Source organism: Coregonus clupeaformis, unplaced genomic scaffold (assembly GCF_020615455.1).
Source record: "Coregonus clupeaformis isolate EN_2021a unplaced genomic scaffold, ASM2061545v1 scaf0066, whole genome shotgun sequence".
In the NCBI taxonomy this organism is placed as follows: domain Eukaryota; kingdom Metazoa; phylum Chordata; class Actinopteri; order Salmoniformes; family Salmonidae; genus Coregonus; species Coregonus clupeaformis.
In genome coordinates, this window is record NW_025533521.1 from 801765 (window position 1) to 824708 (window position 22944).

Below are 22944 nucleotides of genomic sequence, written 5' to 3' on the forward strand. Positions count from 1 at the left end.
CCAAAGTACAGTTCCATGATGTGTGTGTGTGTGTGTGTGTGTGTGTGTGTGTGTGTGTGTGTGTGTGTGTGTGTGTGTGTGTGTGTGTGTGTGTGTGTGTGTGTGTGTGTGTGTGTGTGTGTGTGTGTGTGTGTGTGTTACCCTGTACGTGCTAGTGTGTATTCACGTACTGTGCTGCTGTGTAATGGGCCCCCTGTCGGAGAACACAGGCCTGCCCCATGCGAGGGGGGCTTTGGGCCGGGGCCTTGATAGGGGATTTCTCTAACCCAGATTAGCAGGGCTGGGGCTTTCGGAAGAGAACCATGTTTATGCAGCGAGCAGCGTCCCGCTGACATCAAACAAGCCCTATGAGGGGTATCGCACGGTGTCCAACTGTTTCCCCTCTGTTCAAAGGGTCCTGTGATCTCTCCCTCTTTCTCTCTTTCTGTATCCCTCAATTCGGTTCTCTTCAACTGTCAGGCAATAAGAGATAGATGGAGGGAAAGAGAGGGAGGGAGATTTGAGAGGGGGATGAACGTGGGGGTCCGAGATGCTAGGGGGAGGGGAAGCGGCAGGGGAGCGAGGAAGACTGGGCGAGGGAGGGAGGGGAAGTGAATGGCAGACTGAAGGCTAGTGACCTGGAGCATTCGCCACAGACTGAGAACCTTTAGCCAGATCCACTCAACTTTTAGGCTCTGCAGATCTGGAAAGTTAATCACTTACTGTAGTTTCCAATTACTTTACTTTACCTGAAGCGCTGCTATTCAGCACTGGTATTTGTCTTCATGCTACAGTCATTGGTGGTAGGTTACTGTTCAAAGCTGGGTCAAGTAGTTTGGTTTGTCAAAATGATGTGTGTTCCTCCACTCCGTTGTGATTCTTCCAAACACACACTGAAATGTGTAATTTCAACTACACACACGGACACGCACGCACACAAACTTGTCATCCCCTGCCATACACACACACTCACACTAACCTACGTTTGTCTGTCGCGCTCTCTCCCCCAGGTCTGTGGTTTGACTTGGAGATTTCGTACAGCGGCTCCTTCCTGATGACCCTGGAGACCAAGATGAACCTGATCAGACTGGGGAAGGACGGAGACGGCCCGCGCATCAGAGACATCAGCAAGGATGGGTAAGGGGAAGGAACGGTCCTCACTAAACACAACACTGACTGGTGTGTGACCTACTCTTATTGTAAATGTTCATTATAGTGTTACGGTGTAGGGTTAACAGTATTTTAACTTTGAAACATTTAATGAACATAATTGCTCTCAAGGGTTGTTGCACAGGGTGGAGTTCCCCACAGTAAACATTTGTGTAGCCTACTCAGTGTATGAGACTTTCTCTTCACTATCCAGTGGGATATTAACCTTATGAAACGCTGCTTTGTTGACAAATTTGCACTGACATTTAGGTTTTCCTGAAACAACTGTTAAAGGTTTACGCTGTTACAAAGGTTAACAATGTTTTCCTCCTCTGAACACATGATAATGAGAGAATTAGCTTTCCACAGGATCAGGGTTAGCTACAGTTAGCTTTTAACTTGTCTTCTCTGCACGCTACCTTTTCTCTTTCTTTCCTTCCTTCTGTTCCTGGACGTACCCTTACATGGATATGTTCTTCACCTGGTGAGTGCTGAGTTTCTCTGGGGCCTTCTCTCGTTCCCATTTTCATTCCATTTCAATCAGTTTTTTTGGTCATTTCATTACATATAGCTTCCATCCCATCTAACTGACATTGTGAATGGGTTCATTTTGTCAGTGTTCAGATTGTGTGTGTGTTTCTTCATGTGAACTCTTAAACAAAGGGGCTCTCAAGAGGATGCATCAATCCATACTCAATCAGTGTTTTCCATTTGCGCCTGGCTGATGCTGTCGGCTAATCAGCCAGTTACAGACTCATTTTCAGCTGGCTGTATTTTCCACTTCATATTAACAAGGTTACTTTTCATTTAAAAGTTTCAATTCGCTATTCCGTGGAGCCCTCTCCCGCTAGAATGAATGATATGCATCTTCTAAACATCTATTGATAGGATAGGCGCCTGTCAGTCACAAAGCGAGCGATGACAGGGAAACGCAACAGAGAGGAAGAGGCGAAGCGAGAGGTTTCACTCTCACCAAACTCTTTCCAAAATAGGCCCAATGCGTTTCTATGGGCTTATTTTGGACATAGGCTTGTCGCCTGTCTTCCCTTGTTTGGGACAACGACTCCCATTGTTAGGGCGGAGACATGAGCATCTCGTCATTATATACAGATCTCTGGTTGCAGTCGAATTTCTTTATAAGGAGCAGGTAGAGAGAGTGATGCTCGTGAATTTGCATGTCCTATGTAATGTAAGTGTTAACAATGAGTCGAAATCCACGATTTAGCCTATTTTAATTGCTGACACATTCATGGATTTTATTTTGCGTGTTTCACATAGCCAGCCACGCGGAGTCGTGGCGCATTGTAGGCTATTTACTGTGCATTGATTGATAACTGAACAGCAAGTGTTTACTAGTTTATCAAAGGTTTCGAACTGACTGAATAAAGTCGATCTCTATATCCCTTTGCCATTCTTAAATCATGCAACGTGGTTATATGTCCATGGTATCGCATCGGGACAAGTAAACCAAAGGGTTTCCTTTCGTATGATTTCGGGGCTTGCCAGACAGTGACGCTAAAGTGAGTGACTCTCGTCAGTCAGTGTAGCCTACCGAATGAGTGAGAGAGTCGTTCATTTGGCTCCCTAATTTTCATAGGCTTTTTGGCGCTTACATGCAGATAAATTAAGAAAACATTCGATGAAGATGGTGAATTAAAATTGCAGGAACAATGGGTAGTGGAGAACCTCATTCTGGTCCAAATATGATAATTAGGGCCCTCACGAAATGCAGGCATTAAAACGGACTTCAACAATATAAAAAAAAAACGAAATGTATTGAAATAGAATTAATTTGGCCAAGTTTATCATAAGACATGACCAGAATGCATCAATGCAACTTTCTGAAGATGCAACGAAAATGCCCGTCTGTATGTGTGCGGGTCTACCACTTTGTGGAAGCCATTAGCGATTATGCTAATGAACAGTCTTCTAGTAGATGGAAAAGCTTTCCCAACAACCTTCTCAGTTAAATGTTAACTATAAAGTACCCTATGCTTACCTGGCAAAATTATATCATTATTTTTATAAATCCAGTGGATATTTGTTTTGCAAAGTCTAGCATCACACGACAAAAACACTGCTAAACCAACAGCCTCTTGTTTGCTGTGCACTTTGAATTAAAAGGTAACTACACCCAAAAATCAAGTGGTCTCCTGATGTGGTTTAAGCATTCTTGTGGACTTAGAACATTCACATTTGTTGTTTTTCTATTAAATTGTGAATTTGAAAGTGAAAACCTGAAAAAAATGGGAAGAACAGAAACCTCTAAAAACAAAACATTTAATTAATTTTTCTAGATAATGTGGGCTATTTACTTCATTTTTCTGTTTTAATAAAATACACAATTTGAAGAACAAACATAATTGTGGCAATTGATATCTTGCAGTAAAACTGTAAATAAGACTTTAATCTCAAAGGTTTAATGTTCTCTTACTTAGAAAATCGGGGGGGCCTGCCTGGCAATTTTTTTCTATTTGGCTGACTACTCTATATACTTGTGGAAAACACTGCTCAATCGTGTGGGTGGGTGGGTGCGTGCCTGCCAATGAATTGTGTGGGAACTCGGTGAGACTTCAAAGGGTCTAGATAACACTGAAAAACACTTGTTTCCTCATATGAACAAAGGCATTGTAGTTCTGAGAGTCACCGATCCCTCTGAAAACAATGGGGACGAATCCATACTGAATCGTCTGTGTGTGTGCCAGGTACAGACCACGGACATACTGCCTAGCTGACAGTGATGAGGAGTCATCCAGTGCGGGGTCCTCAGACGAAGAGGATACTTCAGAGGTCACCAATGAAGTCCCTGGAGCAGAGGGGTGAGACTAATTACAGTGTCTATTTACTTTTACCCTGATTATTTACCTTGTTTACCTTTTAAAGTACCTTTCTGTACTACTTTCACGTAATCCAGACTTTAACTTAATGCAGACCTTCACGTAATTCAGACTTTTACGTAAATGAAGGTAGATTTGCGCAACGAAAAGTACTTAGGATTCAACCCCTAAATCTCTCCTCTCCATTAGATACACGGGGGGCCGCCAGCCCAGTAAGATCATGCGCTTCGTGGACAAGATCGCCAAGTCCAAGTACTTCCAGAAGGCCACCGAGACGGAGTTCATCAAGAAGAAGATGGAGGAGGTGTCCAACACGCCCCTGCTGCTCACCGTGGAGGTACAGGAGCTCAGAGGCACGCTGGCCGTCAACATCCCACCCCCACCCACTGACAGGATATGGTATGTTCTAAACAGCTTCATATAGTTATACCTCATAACTCCGCCCACCAACAGGATATGCTACACCCCAACACATTCCTACCATCCCAATACATAAATACACTTTAATATAATATTATAGGGGTGCTGATCAAACACTTGTTGGCATACTGTTGTGCATTAGTTTTTGGTGTTCTGCAATGCACTTGTGCCCTCTGCTTGTGACTGATCACATCCCTGGAAAACTGACATTTTGTGTGCCTTATTATTCTGAGTAACCTTTACCATTAACTTGCCCACACTGTACAATAACAAATGGCTCAGTGCTGCATGATCTGTTATAGTTTAAAACTACACTCTGGTGTTTCACCTAGTGTGTTTGTTCACTCTGTTGTGAATTGGTGTGCTGCAGGTATGGCTTCAGGAGCCCACCCCACCTGGAGCTGAAGGCTCGGCCCAAACTGGGAGAGAGAGAGGTCACACTGGCCCACGTCACCGACTGGATCGAGAAGAAACTGGACCAGGAGTTTCAGGTATTTGTGTGTGCATGCCTGTGTGTGCGTAATACCGTACTTTGTCCAAACTGTATGTCAGCATACTACATCCAAATGTAACACCTCTGAATCTCTCCCATCTTCTCTCCGACGTAGAAAATCTTTGTCATGCCAAACATGGACGACCTGTGGCTGACCATCATGCACTCTGCCATGGATCCCCGCTCTTTTGGAACGCCCTCCACCTCCACAGCCGATACGACCCAGAGGGAAACGGAGCCCTCCGAAGCAGAGGGGGGCGCCACTAACGGCATATGAAGGATTGCTTACAGTATTTGCCTGAAATGTGTGAAATTAGAATTGGAGCCAGGGGGCCTTGTAGTAGTATAAGGCCTATTGGTGTATAAGGACATACAAAAATACTTCTGTTGCCACATTGACATTCCAATAGCTCCATACCCAAGGGTATTTTTTGTCACTGGCAGAACAGGATGACTTCATCAGTCATCAGATGAACTTTGACCTTTAACAAGCTCACTGATGGAATGAGACAGAGGTCAGTCAACCAACCAGAAAGGAGAAACACTAAAAATAAAATCTCTCACTTGCTGCTCTGTTTTGTAATCTGTGTAGGATGAACAGACTTAGAACATTAGATTTTTCTCAGAATGGCACAAATGTAACAGTGATACAACCTTTGACAGGGGCAGGTTAGAGGCTAGTGGTATAAGTGGAGCGGTTATAAGGTTACACAGTGTCCTATGAACACATCATTATATCGCATTCACCGTTCACCTTACGTCCTAGATGGGAAACAACTTTTGTTTGGGGACCCAAATCAAGAGAAGAGATTAAAGTGAAAAGAAATGGTTGAATGAGACATGACACCGCTAGATTATACTTTTGTTATTGTACAGGTGTGTCTGCAAGAGTGTGCATGTGTGTGTGAAGCCTGACACTAAAAGCAAGAGTGCATACTTTTGACAATGTCACATGTATTATTTGCCATATCATGAGGCATCAAATGCATCCTATGCTTTGTGCCCTAATGCTCACTATCTGTGATCAGGTGAACACTAACAGTATATACACTTGTGCTGTGACCCCACAGCTCTTACTGCTCGAGGTAGAAGTTCCCCTTTACCACAGGTCTAGAATCAGATTACCCCACCCCAAATCCTAACCATTTTGGGGATGAGAAAATGTCTGACCCTGTATCAGTGGTAATGGGGAAAGTTCTACATATTCCCCTCTTAACTGTACACAACACCTCTTTATATGCAAAGTATCACTGTCCATATCTATATGGAAGCAGCTATATGAAGCCCCTCCCCTCATCGTTCTCTGGAAAACAATGCGTCATTACGTAGGCAACACGTGTCTTTAATTCACTAATGCCTATGCAAGTTCCTTGCTAACTAAGGACATGGAGGTGAGCAATGAGAAATAATAGTATATGTATAATCTTGTAAAGATATATGATATATAAATGTATGTCTGAAAAGGTGTATATAAGGGGCCTAACTTTTGTTGAATGTATGTATGGCTATATTGACATATTGTTGGACTGTTTTATTGTTTGTTGTATGGAAACTATTCCTAACCAATCACATGGATTATGTTGATTGGGGTATGCCAAGTATTGCACAACTAAAACTGAAGTTTTGATTTATTTTTTCTTTGTAAACACTATTAATGCAATAGTATCTACAGGCATGTATTGCATATTTGCAGTCCTATTGTGTTATGCTCTCTCTAGCATGTACAATACCCATGGCACATGTTGAGACTATTCCTGTGGTACTCTGCACCACACAGGTTTTCATTTATTCTTTCAAATTATGTAGGAAGTGGTATATCTTTTTTTTTGTTGCATGTATTTTCAAATGGCCATCAACAGTTGCCAATGCTTGGAAATGAGCCCCCTTGCCAGACGTGCTAAAGGACACTTGATAGAGTTAAACTAAATGATGATATATGTAGTGTGCCCTTTGCCAAAACCATCATTAATACTTGGAAAATAAACTGTTAACTCAAACATAATTGTAGTCTCAAAAATCATCACTATTTAAGTCTGAATCACCTTCTATACTGTACTGTTATGTTTTCTTAATTTTGCAGTTAAGTTTTAAATGCACAGTATTAGCATTGGATTTATTTACATGAATTCCTATTTGTGTTGCCATTCGTTCCTTTTATTTGTCAGGACACTAAAGCACTATTGTAGAATGTCATTGATGAAGGAATATCTTGTTTTCACTTTCCTACTACTTCTAATTAGTTTAGTTTTAACGATTATTCAGTTGGTAATATTATTATAGGAACCCTTAATAAAGATGAGAAAAAAAGACTAAAATAAAAATATTTTTTTGTTAAATCCTATTATTGTATATTCACACAATTGCTCAGAGAAATTGATTTTAGTTTAAAAAGTCATAAAACAATTCTCAAAAAGATGGGTGTCAAAGTTATTGCCACCCCTGTTTTCAGTACTCCAGCACCGTACCCTTGTGAGGATAACGACACTGAGCCTTTAAAGAAAAGAAAAGATTGGAGGACACAGTGAGAGGAATCTTGGACCATTCATCCATACAGAATCTTTCCAGATCCTTGTTAAGGTTAAAGGGAGCGTGCTAAGAGTATTGCAAACAGGTGTGCCAATAATTTTGACCCTTATCTTTTTTAAATTATTATTATTTTAAAAATACTTGTTAAACAAAATCTCATTCTCTGAGCAATTGTATTAGTATAAAATAATAGAATTTCCCCATTTTTTTGGAGTATACAATATAGCTCAGTATTGTATTATATATTTTATACAGTATTTTTTCTCATTTTTATCAAGGGTGCCAATAATTATAGACCTGAATGTAGGCCTAGTCCCAGGTTGGAATTAGAATGTTTTGTAAAGCTTTGTCTGCTTTTCTGAAGTACAATGATAGAATGAGGACATCAATATCACATCAGATTTATATAATAAGAGTTTGATGATTCTGGAAATGGATGGATTGTTTAGATTTTTAAGGCCAAATTTGTTGAGCCTCATCCATGTCAACTGCTTGGCTGGAAGTCTCTTAGTTGGGAGAGCCAAGGTTTCCCTAAAGGAAGTTCTCTAAAATGTTACATTTTAGTCATTTAGCAGACGCTCTTTTCCAGAGCGACTTACAGTTAGTGCATACAGTTTTTTTGTTTTTTATACTGGCCCCCGTGGGAAACGAACCCACAACCCTGGCGTTGCAAACGCCATGCTCTACCAACTGAGCTACACGGGGCCTACAGTTAGTAATGCCTTTTTATTTTTACAAATGTTGATTTAGCAGGCCTTGTTCTTTTATGTTATCGATTTTGTACGACTATGAATTGCAATGGTATTGTGGTACAAATTATTTAAAAAGATCAGATTGCTTTGTAATTATTCGCTCTTGATTGAAATAAAGATTTTTTTAATGAACCTATTTTTTGTCTTATACTGAAGTTATTTTAACTGCCACACTCACATGCCATGCATCAATATTTAAAATGTTCAAATTCATTCATCTCTGAAAATCCATGTACTGCAAAGCTTGAATAGTCTATACATTTCAATAAACATGAATATACATGAGGGGCGGCTCTATCCAATGACTAGGCTCTACCCCCTTATCCTTCACGGAAGTTTATCGTTTCCTAGCAACGCCTGACTGGCTGACAAACGGAGGTGAGTAGCTGTTTTTAGTTTGCAAATTAAATTTCGTACTACTAGCTACAGGATTATTTGATGTTGCTGAAGAGGTGATAAAGCAACCGTAAGGTTTAGTAACTTATGCATTCGAGAACATTTAAAACATTGGTATTTTAAACTGTTAGCTAATTTTACATTTGACAGCTAACTTTTCTAGCTAGCGATAATAGCATATTAACGAATAAGCACGCTAATTTCAAGACAAGTGGATAGCAGCATGCCATCATAGGTACCTATCTTATTTCATTTTGAAGCAAATGTATGAGGGCCTACTGAATGATTATGTCTTCAACTTCATAACGTTTTTTACATTTGCAATATTGCTTCAATACAATGTTTTCATTCTCTGACCTTTCTTTCAGTTCTGAAGAGACAACTCCTTAATAACTCAAGAAGCAGGTAAGGAAAAGAGCAGGTGACATTGACGTCATTTAGCAGACACTCTTATCCAGAGCAAATAGGGTTAAGTGCCTTGCTCAAGGGCACATCAACTGATTTTTCACCTAGTCAGCTGGGGGATTCAAACAAGCAACCTTTCAGTTACTGGCACCAAAGTGCTTAACCACTAGGCTACCTGTCTACATGACTACAATGCAATCCAATGTTGTTGTGACTTGGGTGTCACAAAGGCAACCTTCTTTTAGTGCTGACAGAGTCAACCATCTTGGTCCCCACCGCGTCCAATGGAGGGTGGAGAAAGTGAGGGAGGAGGGGAAGAGGAGAGGAGGGGAACCCCGCCACAGGAGGAGGAGAAGTGCGATGAACAGCCGGGTGATGCTGACGAGGCAGCAGAGGACTCTGGGGTTACTGTGCTACCTGTGCAAGAGGTTTGGGAAAGACACTAATCTACAGTACAGGATACGTCTTTTCACACGTTTCTCAAGTTAGGATTTGCGAGTCTCATGATATTGTATCATCGGCATTTTATTTTTAAACATAGAAAATCATGACGTTATTTCCAAAATACGATTTAGACATGATTTAGGCAATGGTCAATGCACAGAATTAAATATAACACTTTATTATAAGTATTATATTATATATCTCTAAGGATCAAAAAGTGACTTCCTGAGTGTCCTCCTGTCTATCCTCCATGCAGGGTGGATCAGCAGAGCAGTCAGACAGAGAGCAGGCTGAGGCGGGGGCTGATGACCCAGTGTCCCAGTCAGGAGACAATGGTACAGGCGCAGCCAGCAACTCAGGTCAGCAGGGTTTCAATAAGAGGGAGGGGTAGAACAATGGTGGGAAAATGTAACTGTTTTCTATCACCTTTGAAATTGAGTTGAGCTCTGACTTGTCAAGCACGGTATCTGTTGAGGATTGATCATGAAACATTGTTTTTTGGGTTCCAGATAACGGAACGATGCCCTTGCCTCCTCACCCCTCATTGCACCTCTCAGTCCCCCTCTCTGACAGCGATGGGGACGAGTTACGCAGGGCGGAGGAAGACGACGATGGAGATGAGCTAATTGTACTGGACCCTGAACACGTAAGCAGTTTTCCTGCTTAACATCACTGCTAACATTGTTTTAAATACCTTAAGGTTTAAACCCTGTTATGCTTATCAGATGAACGCCTTAGTATGGTTTTTCCAATCTGCCTGCAGCCACTGATGAAAAGGTTCCAGACTGCACTGAAGAGCCACCTCCATAAGCAACTGGAGAGACTCAACTTGGAGCTGAGAGAGAAGGTGCAGTAGGTCTCTTCTTCTGAAGCAAAGACTCTTCATCCTTTACAATGGTTTACAATCAAATCAACATGGACATCCACGTTACAGTATACATGCAGGATGACTCATACCTTTTATGGGTCCCCTTTTTGAAGGCACTCTTTTCCCAGGAGAGGGCGCCATTGACTTGTTTTGGCTCAATCTCGAAACATGACCCTGTGCTTTCATTTCAAAACACACAATAAGATAATCTGCAACTAGAAATTATCTATAAGCAACAACAATTGATTTACAAGGATTAATCACTATTGTTATAACATTAAAAAACATCCACAGGCCTTGCAGTGCATTTCTAAGGCATTTGTCCTATGCAATTCTGACCCCAACTTATGCTTTCTTTCCCTCCACTCCTCCACCCATCTCCCTAGATGGCTATAGAGAGGTCTGAGAGCGACCACCGAGAGGAGCTGGGCGTGGAGCTGTACGGCATACAGCAGGAGCTGGCCAGACTCCAGGCCTGTCTGGAGGACCGTCACGAGACCAACACACAGGCGGCCGCCCAGCGCAGACAGGCCCAGGATCAGCTGGAGGGGGTCCGAAGCCAGTACCGCACCACAGCCAGCCAGGCCGGCAAGCAGAGGTCACACGGTGAGACCCATAGAGATATACAGTTAGTATGCCTTCTTTTAAATTCTGTGGTGATAGCACTCACTGACTTGATAGGGACAGATATACTAGGATTGTATAGATACTATCCAACTGTTCAAGAAACATAGACACATTGAATCATCAACAGTCATAAGCACAAGTTTCTGTGAATATAGGCTGTTGTCCCTGTGTTACAGATGTAGGATCTTAATTTGATCACTCTTTTGTTGCTGAGAATTTTCGTGCACCACAGGAAATGCAGATGAGCTTTGTGATTTACATAAATTCACTGAAAACCTACACTAACACCAACAGTATTGCACTTTTCAAGTAGCCTACTTTTGGCCAGCTAATAGCTTAACCACCGATCAAGCAACGTTATGGACTAAACGTTAAAATCCTGTTGCTGCAGGATTCTTTTGCTGTGACAATATAGGTCAAATTAAGATCCTATATCTGTACTATGGCTTGGGCCAGGAGTTTTTCTTAACCTAATCAAGGAAAAAATCAGGGCCCTAGCCTAGTTATAATAGCCCATAACTATCACCTAAAGCAGGGGTGTCAAACTCATTTTAGCTCAGGGGCCACATGGAGGAAAATCTATTCCCAAGTGGGCCGGACCGGTAAAATCATGGTATATATAACTTAAAAACAACAACTTCAGATTGTTTTCTTTGTTTTAATACTATCAACATAAAACATAAAGCTGGAGCCTGAGGACAGTGTGTCCAAAATAGTACAAGCACAACATCACTATTAATCATAAAACACGTCAAGTTTATTTGAAAATTCTAAAGAAAAAGAACACACAAACACACAATGCCTCAGTGATTAACAGAACTGTTTCACAGATCACAGAACTATATCAGGGTGTCATTTCTCAGGCAGAAATGTAGATAAAAATAATGAAATCCTGTTCCCCAAACAAGTGCAAGAACCACAGAGTCAAGAATAGGTTAAATATACAAATAAAATAAAATAAATTAAAAACAATAGCACATCAACATAAAAACATATAAACATAAAGCTGGAGCCTGAGGACAGTGTGTCCAAAAGCACAACATCACTATTAATCATAAAACACCTCAAGTTATTTGAAATTCTGAGGACAAACAACACACAAACACACAATGCCTCAGTGATTCACAGAAGTATATCACAGATCACAGAACTATATCAGGGTGTCTCATGCAGCACTTTAAGTGGGGTTGCATAGTTTATTTGACTCCTGATACCTGGCATCTTTTAGCTTTCACCAGCGCATCAATATCAGGCGTCACATCCTGAGTGGCAGCCAACTTCAGGATGTGATTCAAGTGCTTGTGCGTGAGCCTTGAGCGCAGCTTTGTTTTATTTATGCTCATTACAGAGAACTTGCTCACAAAGATATGTGGTTCCAAACATGCACAACAGTTTTGCAGCGAGGGCTGTCAAGTTGGGGTAACCTGGCAAGAGATTCTGATAAAATGTGTCCAAGCCAGCTGCGGCAAATTTGCCCTTCAAATCCGAGTCACACTGCAAGTATATTATTTCAAGTTGGATGCTCACGGGCAGATCAGAGGGATTCACGGTGAATGGCGAACAAAAAACGTTGAAGTCTTTCTCCAGTTCACCAAAAATCTGAAAGCGTTGCTCAAACTCCCTTAACAGTCCCGTTATTTTATATTTGAACCGCTTCATGTCTGCCACATGTTGGGTCGCGCACACATTTTTCAGACAGGGGAAGTGAGCTGCATCACCACCGGCGAGTTGCGTCTCCCACAATGACAGCTTCAACTTGAAAGAACGTATGCTGTCATAATACTGCGTGGCAACTTTGTTGCACCCTTGCAGCTGTTTGTTCAAGTTATTCAGGTGCTCTGTAACATCCACCATAAATGCAAGGTCCTGCATCCATTCTGCGGAATGAAATTCTAACACTGGTTTGCCCTTTTCTTCCATGAACTGTTCAATTTCTTCTCGTAAATCAAAGAAACGCCTCAGCACAGCACCTCGGCTTAACCATCTTACCTCAGTGTGGTATGGCAAGGCCATAGATGTGGTCTTTCTCTCTGAGAAGGCTGTCAAACTGACGGTGATTCAGGCTTCTGCATCGGATGAAATTAACAGTTTGGATGACCACCTTCATGACGTTATCCATCTTTAATGACTTGCAACACAAAGCCTCCTGGTGCAAAATACAGTGAAAAGTCCAAAAATCACGTCCTCCATTTGCAGATTGCACTTTCTCTCTGAACTGTGTCACAACGCCTGCTTTTTTCCCGATCATTGAGGGCGCACCATCTGTAGCCAGGCTGACAGCGCGGGACCAGTCCACTCCGACCCTGTCCAGCGCGCCGACGAGTGCAGTGAAAATATCAGCTGCTGTCGTTGTATCTGTCATCGGCACCAACTCCACGAACTCCTCGGTCAATGTGTCATCAACTCCGCGGATGAAAATGGCCAGTTGTGCAACATCTGTAATGTCCGTGCTTTCATCAATTGCAACCGAAAACGCAATAAATGATTTTACTTTTTGCTTCAACTGGCTGTCCAAATCCACTGAAAGATCGGAAATCCTGTCTGCAACTGTGTTTCTTGTCAGGCTGATATTTGCAAAAGCCTGGTGCTTTTCAGGGCACACAATCTCTGCTGCCTTCATCATGCATGTTTTTACAAATCACCCTCACTAAATGGTTTTGAAGCCACTGCGATTTCATTAGCAATGAGGTAGCTAGCTTTCACTGCAGCGTCACTGATGTCTCGGCTGTGAGTAAACACAGACTGCTGTTTCTTCAGACCCACCAACAGTTCATTCACCTCTTCTCCGCTGTCCTTGAAAGTTGCCATATTTGTCGGCATGAAGACTCACATAGTGGCGTCGAAGGTTATATTCTTTCAGCACTGCAACATGCTGTGAACACACCAAACATACAGCTTTTTCATTCAATTCCGTGAATAAATAGAAGGATGACAATTTTTCTTGGAACACTCTGCACTCTGCGTCCACTTTTCTCTTTTTTGACAGAGACATATTGGGGCAATGAAGGTGCCAAAGCACATAATGTTAAAAGTAGAAGCCGTAATAAATATCGCGGGCAAAACAAAGTAGCTCATCCGGACTGGCTGCACTTGACTTGCTTGACCTATTTGCTCTGCCCCGGTATAAACAGTTTGCTTGCTTAACACAATTGCTATTGCGCCATCCAGTGGACACAATTGGAACAGCAGTTTATGTTATTGAAATTGCAGCTCATTTTTATACTTTACAAAATCATCTCGCGGGCCGGATTAAACCCGTTTGCAGGCCTGATCCGGCCCGCGGGCCGGACGTTTGACACCCCTGACCTAAAGGTTTTCCTGGTCAGGTGACATAGTCAGGAAAAACTCCTGTCCCTAACTACTTCTATCACCTCCTCCCTCAGTGTCCCAGCTGCAGAGTGAGGTAGAGAACCTGGCACTGCGTCTGTTCTACATCCAGGAGGTTAACGCCGACCTGCGCTCTGACATCACAGCCATGAAAAACGCCTCGCGCAAGGCCCACTCCGAGAAGACCCAGGCAGAGGAGCAGAAACACAAACAGGTCAGGACACACGCCTTCCTTCTTTTACAACTGATTCAAAATCAGCCGAATGGCATGTTATATCTAATGTTAACCGTTCTGAGCCAAATCGCAAAACTGGACCTGGACCAGTTGCTAAGGGTCTAGAAATAGAATTTCGAATTATTCTTATTTCTTTGGCTGTGTCTTCTCCGGCAGTGTATTACAGGTGATTGCTAATATGACCCTCTCTCTCTTTCTAACCCCCTCTCTCTCTTTCTCTCTACCATCCCTCTCGCTCTACCCCCCCTACCCCCCCTCTCTTTCTCTCTTCCACCCCTCTCTCTCTCTACCCCTCCTACCCCCCTCTCTCTCTCTCGCTACCACCCCTCTCTCTCCCTACCTCCCTCTCTCTCTTTCTCTCTACCATCCCTCTCGCTCTACCCCCCCTACCCCCTCTCTCTCTCTCTCTCTCTCTCTCTCTAACCCCCTCTCTCTCTCTCTCTCTCCACCCCTCTCTCTCTCTACCCCTCCTACCCCCCTATCTATCTCTACCTCCCCCCCTTATCTCAGGACTTGTATGTGGAGCGGTTGACCAAACACATGGAACGGCTGACGGAGCAGATAGCTCTGTATGAAGTCCAGACCATCGCCCAGTCTGAGGAGACCCAGGCAGCCAAGGAGGCCCTCTCTGAGGTACACTACTGTCCACTCCAGGGTGGGTGCAGGCTTTTGCTCCAGCCAAGCAGGAGCACACCTGATTCAACTAATTTTTTAATCCTAAATGTGTTACTGCTTAGGCTGAGTCAAAAGCTGTACACACAGAAGGAATGGGGAATGGTGGTGAATGGTGTGAATTTTGCCTGTGTGTCTCTCGATGCAGGCCCAGATGGAGATGGACTCTTTGGTGATGGAGAGGAAGCAACTGCTGCAGCAGTGGAACAGCAGCCTGGTGGGCATGAGGAGACGAGACGACGCCTACACCGCCATGCTGGACGCTCTACGGTGAGGACACTTCAACTCCTAGCACTGTGTAGAGTCGACACACCACAGGAGGCTGCTGAGGGGAGGACAGCTCATATTAATGGCTGGAATGGAGTGAATGGAATGGTATCAAACACATGGGAACCATGTGTTTGATGTGTTGGTTACCATTCCATTTATACCGTTCCAGCCATTACTATGAGCCCGTCCTCCCCAATTAAGATGCCACCAGCCGCCTGTGACACACACACACCTCACCACACAGTGTAGAACAGCAGCCTGGTGGGCATGACGAGACGAGGCCTACACTGCCATGCTAGACGCTCTACGGTGGCAGAGAATACACACTGGATAGACTTGAAATGGCAACCATATTCCATCTATAATGCACTACTTTTGGCTAGATGTCCATTGGCCAGTGTCCAATGTCTATTTACAATACAATTTGTATTTGCTGTGCATCAGTGCTGCTGGTCTGCTCTGGTCAAACTTTCTCCTTGAGACTTGACATGCTGTACACCTGTGGGATGCCACCATGTACACGTCTATCAATCTCCCCTCCCCTCCCTCCCTCCCTCCCTCCCTCCCTCCCTCCCTCCCTCCTCCCTCCCTCTCTCCCTCCGTCCAGCACGGCCACCCACCAGGTCCGCTCTTTAGACACCGAGATCGAGGGCTTCAAGAAGTCCATCACACGGGAGGAGGAGCGTAATGAGCTGCTGACAGTACTACTGAACAGGACCCAGCTGGACAGCGCCACCTCCAAGAAGCTGATCTCCCAGAGCCACAGCCAGCAGGAGGCGCTGAAGGCCCAGTACAGCATCTACATGAGGATACTGCAGGAGACCGAGCAGACACTGCAACGCGTCAACACAGTGAGTTAATTAATGAATTGGTTTTATTTTACACATTTGAATAGGTTGCTTTAGCCAAGTGGAATAAACAATACCTACATTGAAATGAATCATTGATGATTAAAACAATGAAGTCAAAAGACTTGCTTCCATTGTGGTTTGTTTCTTTTATTTTTTTCTCAAGTTTGTTCTTGGTGTATCTTCTGTTCTTTCCCTATGCAGGCTCCTCTGAATGCATTATCCGCTCAATATGAAGTGACTGGAATGTTGTATTGTTGTTGTCATGACTCATGTAAGTGGATGATAGTACGATGAAACACTTCTAATCCCTGTCCTGTCCCGCTCCCTCCCATCTCCCCCCTCCCCTCTCTCCTCCCCCTCTCCAGGAGTGTGGGGTGCGCCAGATGGAGGTGTCCTCCCTGAGGAAGCAGACGGAGAAGGAGTGGGTGCGGCGCATCGAGCTGGAGGACCGCATCATGTCCAAGATGCAGGAGCATCTCACCCACGACAAGGCCACCAAGTACTCCCGACGCCTCACCGACAAGATGGCCGCCCACAAGAGGGAGAAGGTGAGCGTTGATCGCCGTATTTGGGGCTCACTTAACTTTTTTTCCATCAAGTTTATTTCGGGAGTTTTCAAGTAATTCATACCATTACAAAAACAATTTTATTGTGGAGATGTGTTAGGAATGGGAGACTTTGTAGAATTACAGCACAGAAGGAGTTTAATCTGGTTGTTATTTAAGATGAACATTGGTATAACTTGAGCTAGTTTTTCAATAACCTGTGTAGACAAAAAAAAGAAAAGGGTAAATTGATAACCACACCAACCACAATGCTACATATGAAACTTTGTTAGTGCAATGTATCTCCTCTGTGTGTGAGTGTCTCTCCCTCTCTCTTCACCATACCAGGAGGCCCAGCTGTCCTGCCTAGAGAACGAAATGGCAGCGGTGACGCTGGAGAGAAGGAACGTCACCCTGCGTCTGGAGGGTCTGGCTCGCACCCTCGCCTCGCTGGAGACGGAGATGAGCCGCCGCAACCAACTGCTCAGCGCCAGCGAGGCCAGGATCACCAAGCATGTCACCGTCATCGAGCGCAAGCAGGCCACCATCAACGTTTACAACAAGAAGATCGAGCAGCTCATCGCCAGCACTGGGGTGAGAGTTAACTTACAACCGAGCACTGACCAGTGTAAGTTCTGTCTAAGAATAGAGGACTAAAGGTACTGAATCTAAAATAGATACCACCTACAGAACTAGAATGATATTCTATGTCTATGAGAGCACCATCCTCTACAATAAGACTGGAGCTAGTATCGATTTGAAACGTTTCAAAAGGTTCCTGATTTTCTATGTTGTCTTGATCACATCCCTACTTACGTCAACAGCACGAGGACCTGGGCCCGTTGGAGATCCGGGCCAGTACTCTGACCAAACAGCTGGAGGGGGTGGGAGGAGAGATCAAGGAGCAACAGCAGCTCTGGCTGCGGCAGCAGGGGGAACTAGTGAGACTGACCCAAGAGAAACAGGCCCGGAGCGCCGCCCTGCTCACACTGCAGACCCAATTCACCATCCTACAGCAGAGGAAAGTCCGCACCGAGAGTATGTAAACACACACTGACCCAGGAGAAACGGCCCAGAGCACCGCGCTGCTCACACTACAGACACAACTCTCCATCCGCACCATGACTACAACACACACTCAGTGGATATAGAGATAGATATGATTTATTTAAGTGTCATACACCTACCGGTGCCCAGCCCACATGGGCTTACAAGACACTACAGAATAAAATAACATTTTACAAATTATGCGCATAAAATAATCATGGCAAGGACAGCTACCATCTAGCCACACTACACAAACAGTACATTTCTCCTTCTCCTCCAGGCATTGTGAACGAACTGAGCAATCTCAAACACACCCTGTCTGAAACAGAAATGCAAGCCTCTGCTCGTCCTGTAACCAGAATACTTTCTAAGTCATTTTAAAAATAAAAATAAATGTCTCAGATCGTCATACACAGCACAATAAAACACAAAATGGATTTCGTTTGCGATTTCCCCAAGATCACACAGAAGGCAAATTCTCTCCTCTTCAGGCACTCTGTTAAATCTACTAGTGTCTAGAGGGAGGGTGCCGGATCTGAGTTGTGCATAAAGTGACCTTTGGATTTTTGTTAGGTTCAGGCAGACATATGGTTCAGGGGTGGAAGATGTGCAGTCTTGGTCATAGAGAGTAAATCTATAGTGGGTCTTTGTGACCCTACCCTAACACAGACTCTCCCGTCCCCAACACACACACCCTAACCCTTGGTCTCCCCACCTCTCCGCTGCCTCCCGTCCAGCTGAGATACAACAGGAGCAGCGTGAGCAGGCCGAGCTGGAGAGACACATGAAGGAGCTGATGGCGGACATGTTGAAGCTCAACTCCCTGCTGAGTGAGAACAGGCATCTCCGCCAGGCCCTGGAGCAGGGCAACGTCCTCATGGAGACTGACTTCCTGCACAGACTCAAGGTGAGACTGGGGAGGGGGTGGGGGGGTGTTCATGGTAGAGGGTGTTCATGGTGGGGGGTGTTTCTGGTGTTAATCAGTCCCTCAGTCAAATACGTACACATACAAATACTAATATGTCTGTTTCAGTCCTAAACCACTGCCTAGTATACTAACAAGTAATTATTTAAACTACAAAAGTATTTTCCTGTCTAGACAGACAGTAATTTCTGATACTCCATAATATATTCTGATCAACAGGCTTGTTCTTGTGTCTGGAAACTAAATACCACATTAATCAGATAATACCTGGCCATTACAACAGATCAAAGACTTTTGACCAAATTGAAGGGCAGAATGCTAGACATACTGTATATAGACTTAAATATGATATAGATATAGAAATGCCTCCACACCATTGTACTTCATGTATAACAGTGTATTTCTGTAATGTTGTGTGTGTAGGAGGCAGAGAGAGACTCCATTGAGATGCAGATGAAGCTAGAGAGGATCCAGGAGGAGAAGGACAGGCTGTTCAACAGTCTGGTGGAGTCAGAGTGAGTCAAACAGTAGCAAGTAGTCGGTTTAGAAACATGAGCCTCTGTCTATCTGTCTGTCTGTATCTTGTACCTCATTCGAGTGTACGTTTGTGTGTGCCTCACATGTTTGTGTTATGTGTGTGTGTGTTTGTTTATTTCACCCATGTTTATTTGTGTGTGTGCATGCGTGTGTGTGGGTTTCAGGCGTCAGATCATGCTGTGGGAGAAGAAGAGCCAGCTAGTGAGAGAGACCAGGTCGGCTGTGGACTCTGAGGTGGGCCAGGGAGACGTCCGCACCATGAGGGCTGAGATCCACCGCATGGAGGTAACATCTCACACACTGGAGAAACCAAGAGCAAATCTCACATCACACCATTTTTCACATAGTGCACTACTTAGTCCCTCCTACTGCAGACTGATACACTATGTCCCCATATAGCACACTACAACATTGTGTTGCTGCCTATACAAATAAAGTTTGATTCGATTCCTTCGCGCACTAAATGTGGAATAGATGGAATAGGCAGGACACCTCACACACTCATACACCTGTTTCACCCCCTCCAATGCTTTTACTGGGTAATGAATCAATGTCCTGTACTGGAGGCAAGAATCAAGTATCAATGTGAGTGTGTCCCTACAGGTGCGCTACAGTCAGCTGATGAAGCAGCAGGAGCGCCTACTGAGGGAGATGGAGGGAGTGGTGGCTCGTAGGGAGACTATCGTGATGCGCAGTGAGGCTCAGGCACGCACCAACCGCAAGCAGCCCACACACACCGACTTCCACGGCATCCTGCAGGGCCTGCGCCGGAACATACTGGACACACAGAAGGTGGGGGGGTGTGGCTGTATGGAAGTGGGTGGGTCGGTGGGTGGGTGAGTCGGTGAGAAGTGGGTGGGTCGGTTGGTGTGTTGGTGGGTGCGCGTATGTACAGTACGTATATGCTTAATATGTGTGTCTATGTTGTGTGTGTCTCCCCACCCTAACAGCAAGCGGAGGAGTGTGATGGGGTACTCAGGGAGCTGCAGCAGGGCCAGGCCAGTCTGAGCGGCAGTCTGAGGGACAAACAGCTGCAGCTGGGAGAGCTCCACAGCGCCAGAACTGTCCTCACCTCAGACTTCCACTGTCTGCAGGACACCAAGGAGAGGGTATGTGATGTAGACCCATTCACTCAACATTATTCCTGCCCAATTTATTGGTATCCATAGTTGAGAAGTGGTTTTCACTGTGCATAGCTATTTGAATATCTCTTTTCATCTCATGTCTTGTCTTTTTAAATCCCTTATCCATCCTTCTTTTCCTTCCTCGGTCTGGTTCTTTCTCTCTCTCTATCCTCCCTTTCTCTCTCTCTCTCTCCTCCCTCCCCCGCTCTCCCGTCTCCTTCATCTCTCCTCTCTCTCCCTCCCTCTAGAACCTGGCCCGTCTGGTCTCCCTCCAGGGCCGGGCCAAGCAGCTCCAAGCGGTGCGTGAGGGGCGCTACAGCGCCCTGTCCACCGGCGAAGCCTTGGAGCCTGCGTTGCAGCGGCAGGAGGAGCGTCTGCACACTGTGGCCACCATCCTGCACCGCGTCCAGCAGGAGTTCCCCCAGCACCAGGGGGCGCTACGACGCATCTCCCTAGCCCTGGCCGCGCGCCTGCAGACACCAATTGGTCAGGAGACCCTCTGACTATTACATGACTGAAAACCACCATCGTAGGATTACCCACGGAGTAGATGGGAGATAAGAGATCCATCATAGTTGTCGGGTATTACTGCTCGATGGTGTTCTATGTTACTCTGGCTGTTAGGATTAGGGAGCTGGACTTGGGGTGGAAGCTCTCCACCTGGCCATGTTTGGGCAATTTAGGTTTTCAGAATATTTCAGTTTATTTTGTTTCAGTTGATTTAATATATACACAGATACTGTTATGATTTAACTGGATAGAACCCAAATGCAGACAAGTACACCAAGCCAGAGAAGGTTTAACAGGTTTATTTACAATGTTCAATAGTCCAGGTTTCCAATAATAGGGGAAGAGCAAGTCCAGGTTACAGGGAGGGTAACAGATCCAGGTCAGGGCAGGTGTGGTACCGTAATGGCCTAGTGTCCGTGGTGTGTCCAAAAGAGAGGTCCGGTAGTGGAGAGCAGGATGGTGGTGGCAGGAGTGAAGCGGAGGCAGGAGTCAGGTTCCTAATATCTGTGGCACAGGAGAAAATGTAAATAGAACAGACCAAAAACACAAAGAGCAAAAAATAAACAGGTTGAGTCGGCAGCGAGACTAACATGGTTGTCTTGACTATGATCTGACGATGAGTGGTAAGTTTGACCGGGTCTTAAAGGCTGAGGTGATTATGGTGAATGAGCTGCAGCTGGAACCCTGACTCCCGCACACCAGACTTCACTCCTGCAATCAAGGACAGACAGAGGGGAGGGAGAGAGCAGAGAGAGAGCTACCTAGCAGCAGTAGGCCTAACAGTACCCCCCCTCTACGGACGCCACCTGGCGGCCGACGGGGTTTATCGGGATGTAACCTATGAAACTCTCGGACCAGAGCAGGATCCACAATGAAGCTCCTGGGCACCCAGGAACGTTCCTCAGGACCATAACCCTCCCAATCCACCAGGTACTGGAAACCACGACCCCGGCGGCGAACATCCAGAAGTCGCCGGACAGTGTAGACCGGACCCCCACCCACGATCCTGGGCGGAGGAGGGGGACGAGAGGGGCGGGCACAGAGGGCTAACCGACACAGGCTTAATCTGGGAAACATGAAAGGTGGAATGAACCCGTAGGGAGGCAGGAAGCTGTAGCTTAACCGCGCAGGGGTTAACAATAGACAGTATCTTGAACGGTCCTATAAAACGAGGCGCCATCTTCTTAGACTCCACCTTCAATGGAAGGTCCCGTGACTTCAGCCATACCTCTTGACCAGGAGAGTAACCGGGAGCCTGGGACCGGTGACGGTTGGCTTGCCTCTGCATATACGCCGAAGCTCGGGACAGAGCTACCCTGGCCTTCCTCCAGACCTTGAAGCAGCGGCGCATGTGGGACTGCACCGAGGGTACCGCCAGTTCCCTCTCTTGAGAAGGGAACAGGGGAGGTTGATAACCCAGAGCACACAGAAAAGGAGACAAACCAGAGGAAGCGTTAGTCAAGGTGTTATGAGCATATTCCACCCAGGAGAGCATGGAGCTCCATGACCCAGGGTTAGACCCTGTGACACAGCGAAGAGCGGTCTCCATCTCCTGGTTCGCTCTCTCGGCTTGCCCGTTGGTCTGGGGGTGATATCCAGAGGATAGGCTGGATGTAATGCCCAAAGCTTTACAGAAAGCTTTCCACACCTGGGAGACAAACTGGGGACCCCTGTCAGAGACAATATCCGTGGGTAGACCATGAGAGCGGAACACATGTTCAACCAAAATATCAGCCGTCTCTCTGGCAGTGGGCAGTTTAGGTAGGGCCAAAAAATGAGCGAACTTAGAAAAAACGATCAATCACCGTAAGAATGACAGTCTTTCCAGACGAGGGGGAAGTCCAGTGACAAAATCCATAGCGATATGTGACCAGGGCCGGCTGGGTATAGGTAGAGGTCGTAGATGACCAGCGCTGGCCTGGGTGGAGTTCTTACTTCGTGCACATACCGTACAAGCAGCAATGAAGGCTCGAGTGTCCGCCTCCATCGTGGCCCACCAGAACTT

The 22944-nt window shown here is 45.2% G+C and overlaps 2 protein-coding genes across 4 annotated transcripts in view; both read left to right on the top strand.

Annotated features, from left to right (window-relative positions):
* LOC121533153 (testis-expressed protein 2-like) overlaps positions 1-6880 on the top strand; it is a 58302-nt gene extending 51422 nt beyond the window's left edge. For 2 of the 3 annotated variants that reach the window (XM_045212964.1, XM_045212965.1), the window contains exons 9-13: positions 990-1116; positions 3834-3947; positions 4155-4364; positions 4756-4876; positions 4994-6880. In XM_045212964.1, coding sequence (XP_045068899.1) covers positions 990-1116; positions 3834-3947; positions 4155-4364; positions 4756-4876; positions 4994-5155 — 734 coding nt within the window. In that variant the 3' untranslated portion in view covers positions 5156-6880. The remainder of the gene's footprint in view (positions 1-989; positions 1117-3833; positions 3948-4154; positions 4365-4755; positions 4877-4993) is intronic. The other variant, XM_045212966.1, reaches the window with a different exon arrangement.
* Positions 6881-8511: 1631 nt separating this feature from the next.
* Positions 8512-21221, top strand: ccdc40 (coiled-coil domain containing 40). The gene is made up of 20 exons (XM_045212979.1): positions 8512-8534; positions 8921-8957; positions 9203-9385; positions 9658-9760; positions 9911-10047; positions 10165-10248; positions 10656-10875; positions 14280-14437; positions 14969-15091; positions 15279-15400; positions 16008-16251; positions 16617-16799; positions 17145-17390; positions 17621-17834; positions 18581-18750; positions 19192-19283; positions 19470-19590; positions 19909-20097; positions 20256-20414; positions 20678-21221. The coding sequence occupies exons 3-20, from the start codon at positions 9242-9244 to the stop codon at positions 20930-20932; spliced, it is 2964 nt and encodes a 987-aa protein (XP_045068914.1). The 5' UTR covers positions 8512-8534; positions 8921-8957; positions 9203-9241; the 3' UTR covers positions 20933-21221.
* Positions 21222-22944: the final 1723 nt, after the last annotated feature.

Excerpts from the sequence above, each read along its gene's own strand:
- ccdc40 (XM_045212979.1), top strand. The coding sequence starts at position 9,242 with ATGGAGGGTGGAGAAAGTGAGGGAGGAGGGGAAGAGGAGAGGAGGGGA. Across the intron at positions 10,876-14,279 it reads CGGCAAGCAGAGGTCACACG|TGTCCCAGCTGCAGAGTGAG; the intron begins GTGAGACCCATA and ends CTCCTCCCTCAG. Across the intron at positions 17,391-17,620 it reads AGCTCATCGCCAGCACTGGG|CACGAGGACCTGGGCCCGTT; the intron begins GTGAGAGTTAAC and ends TTACGTCAACAG.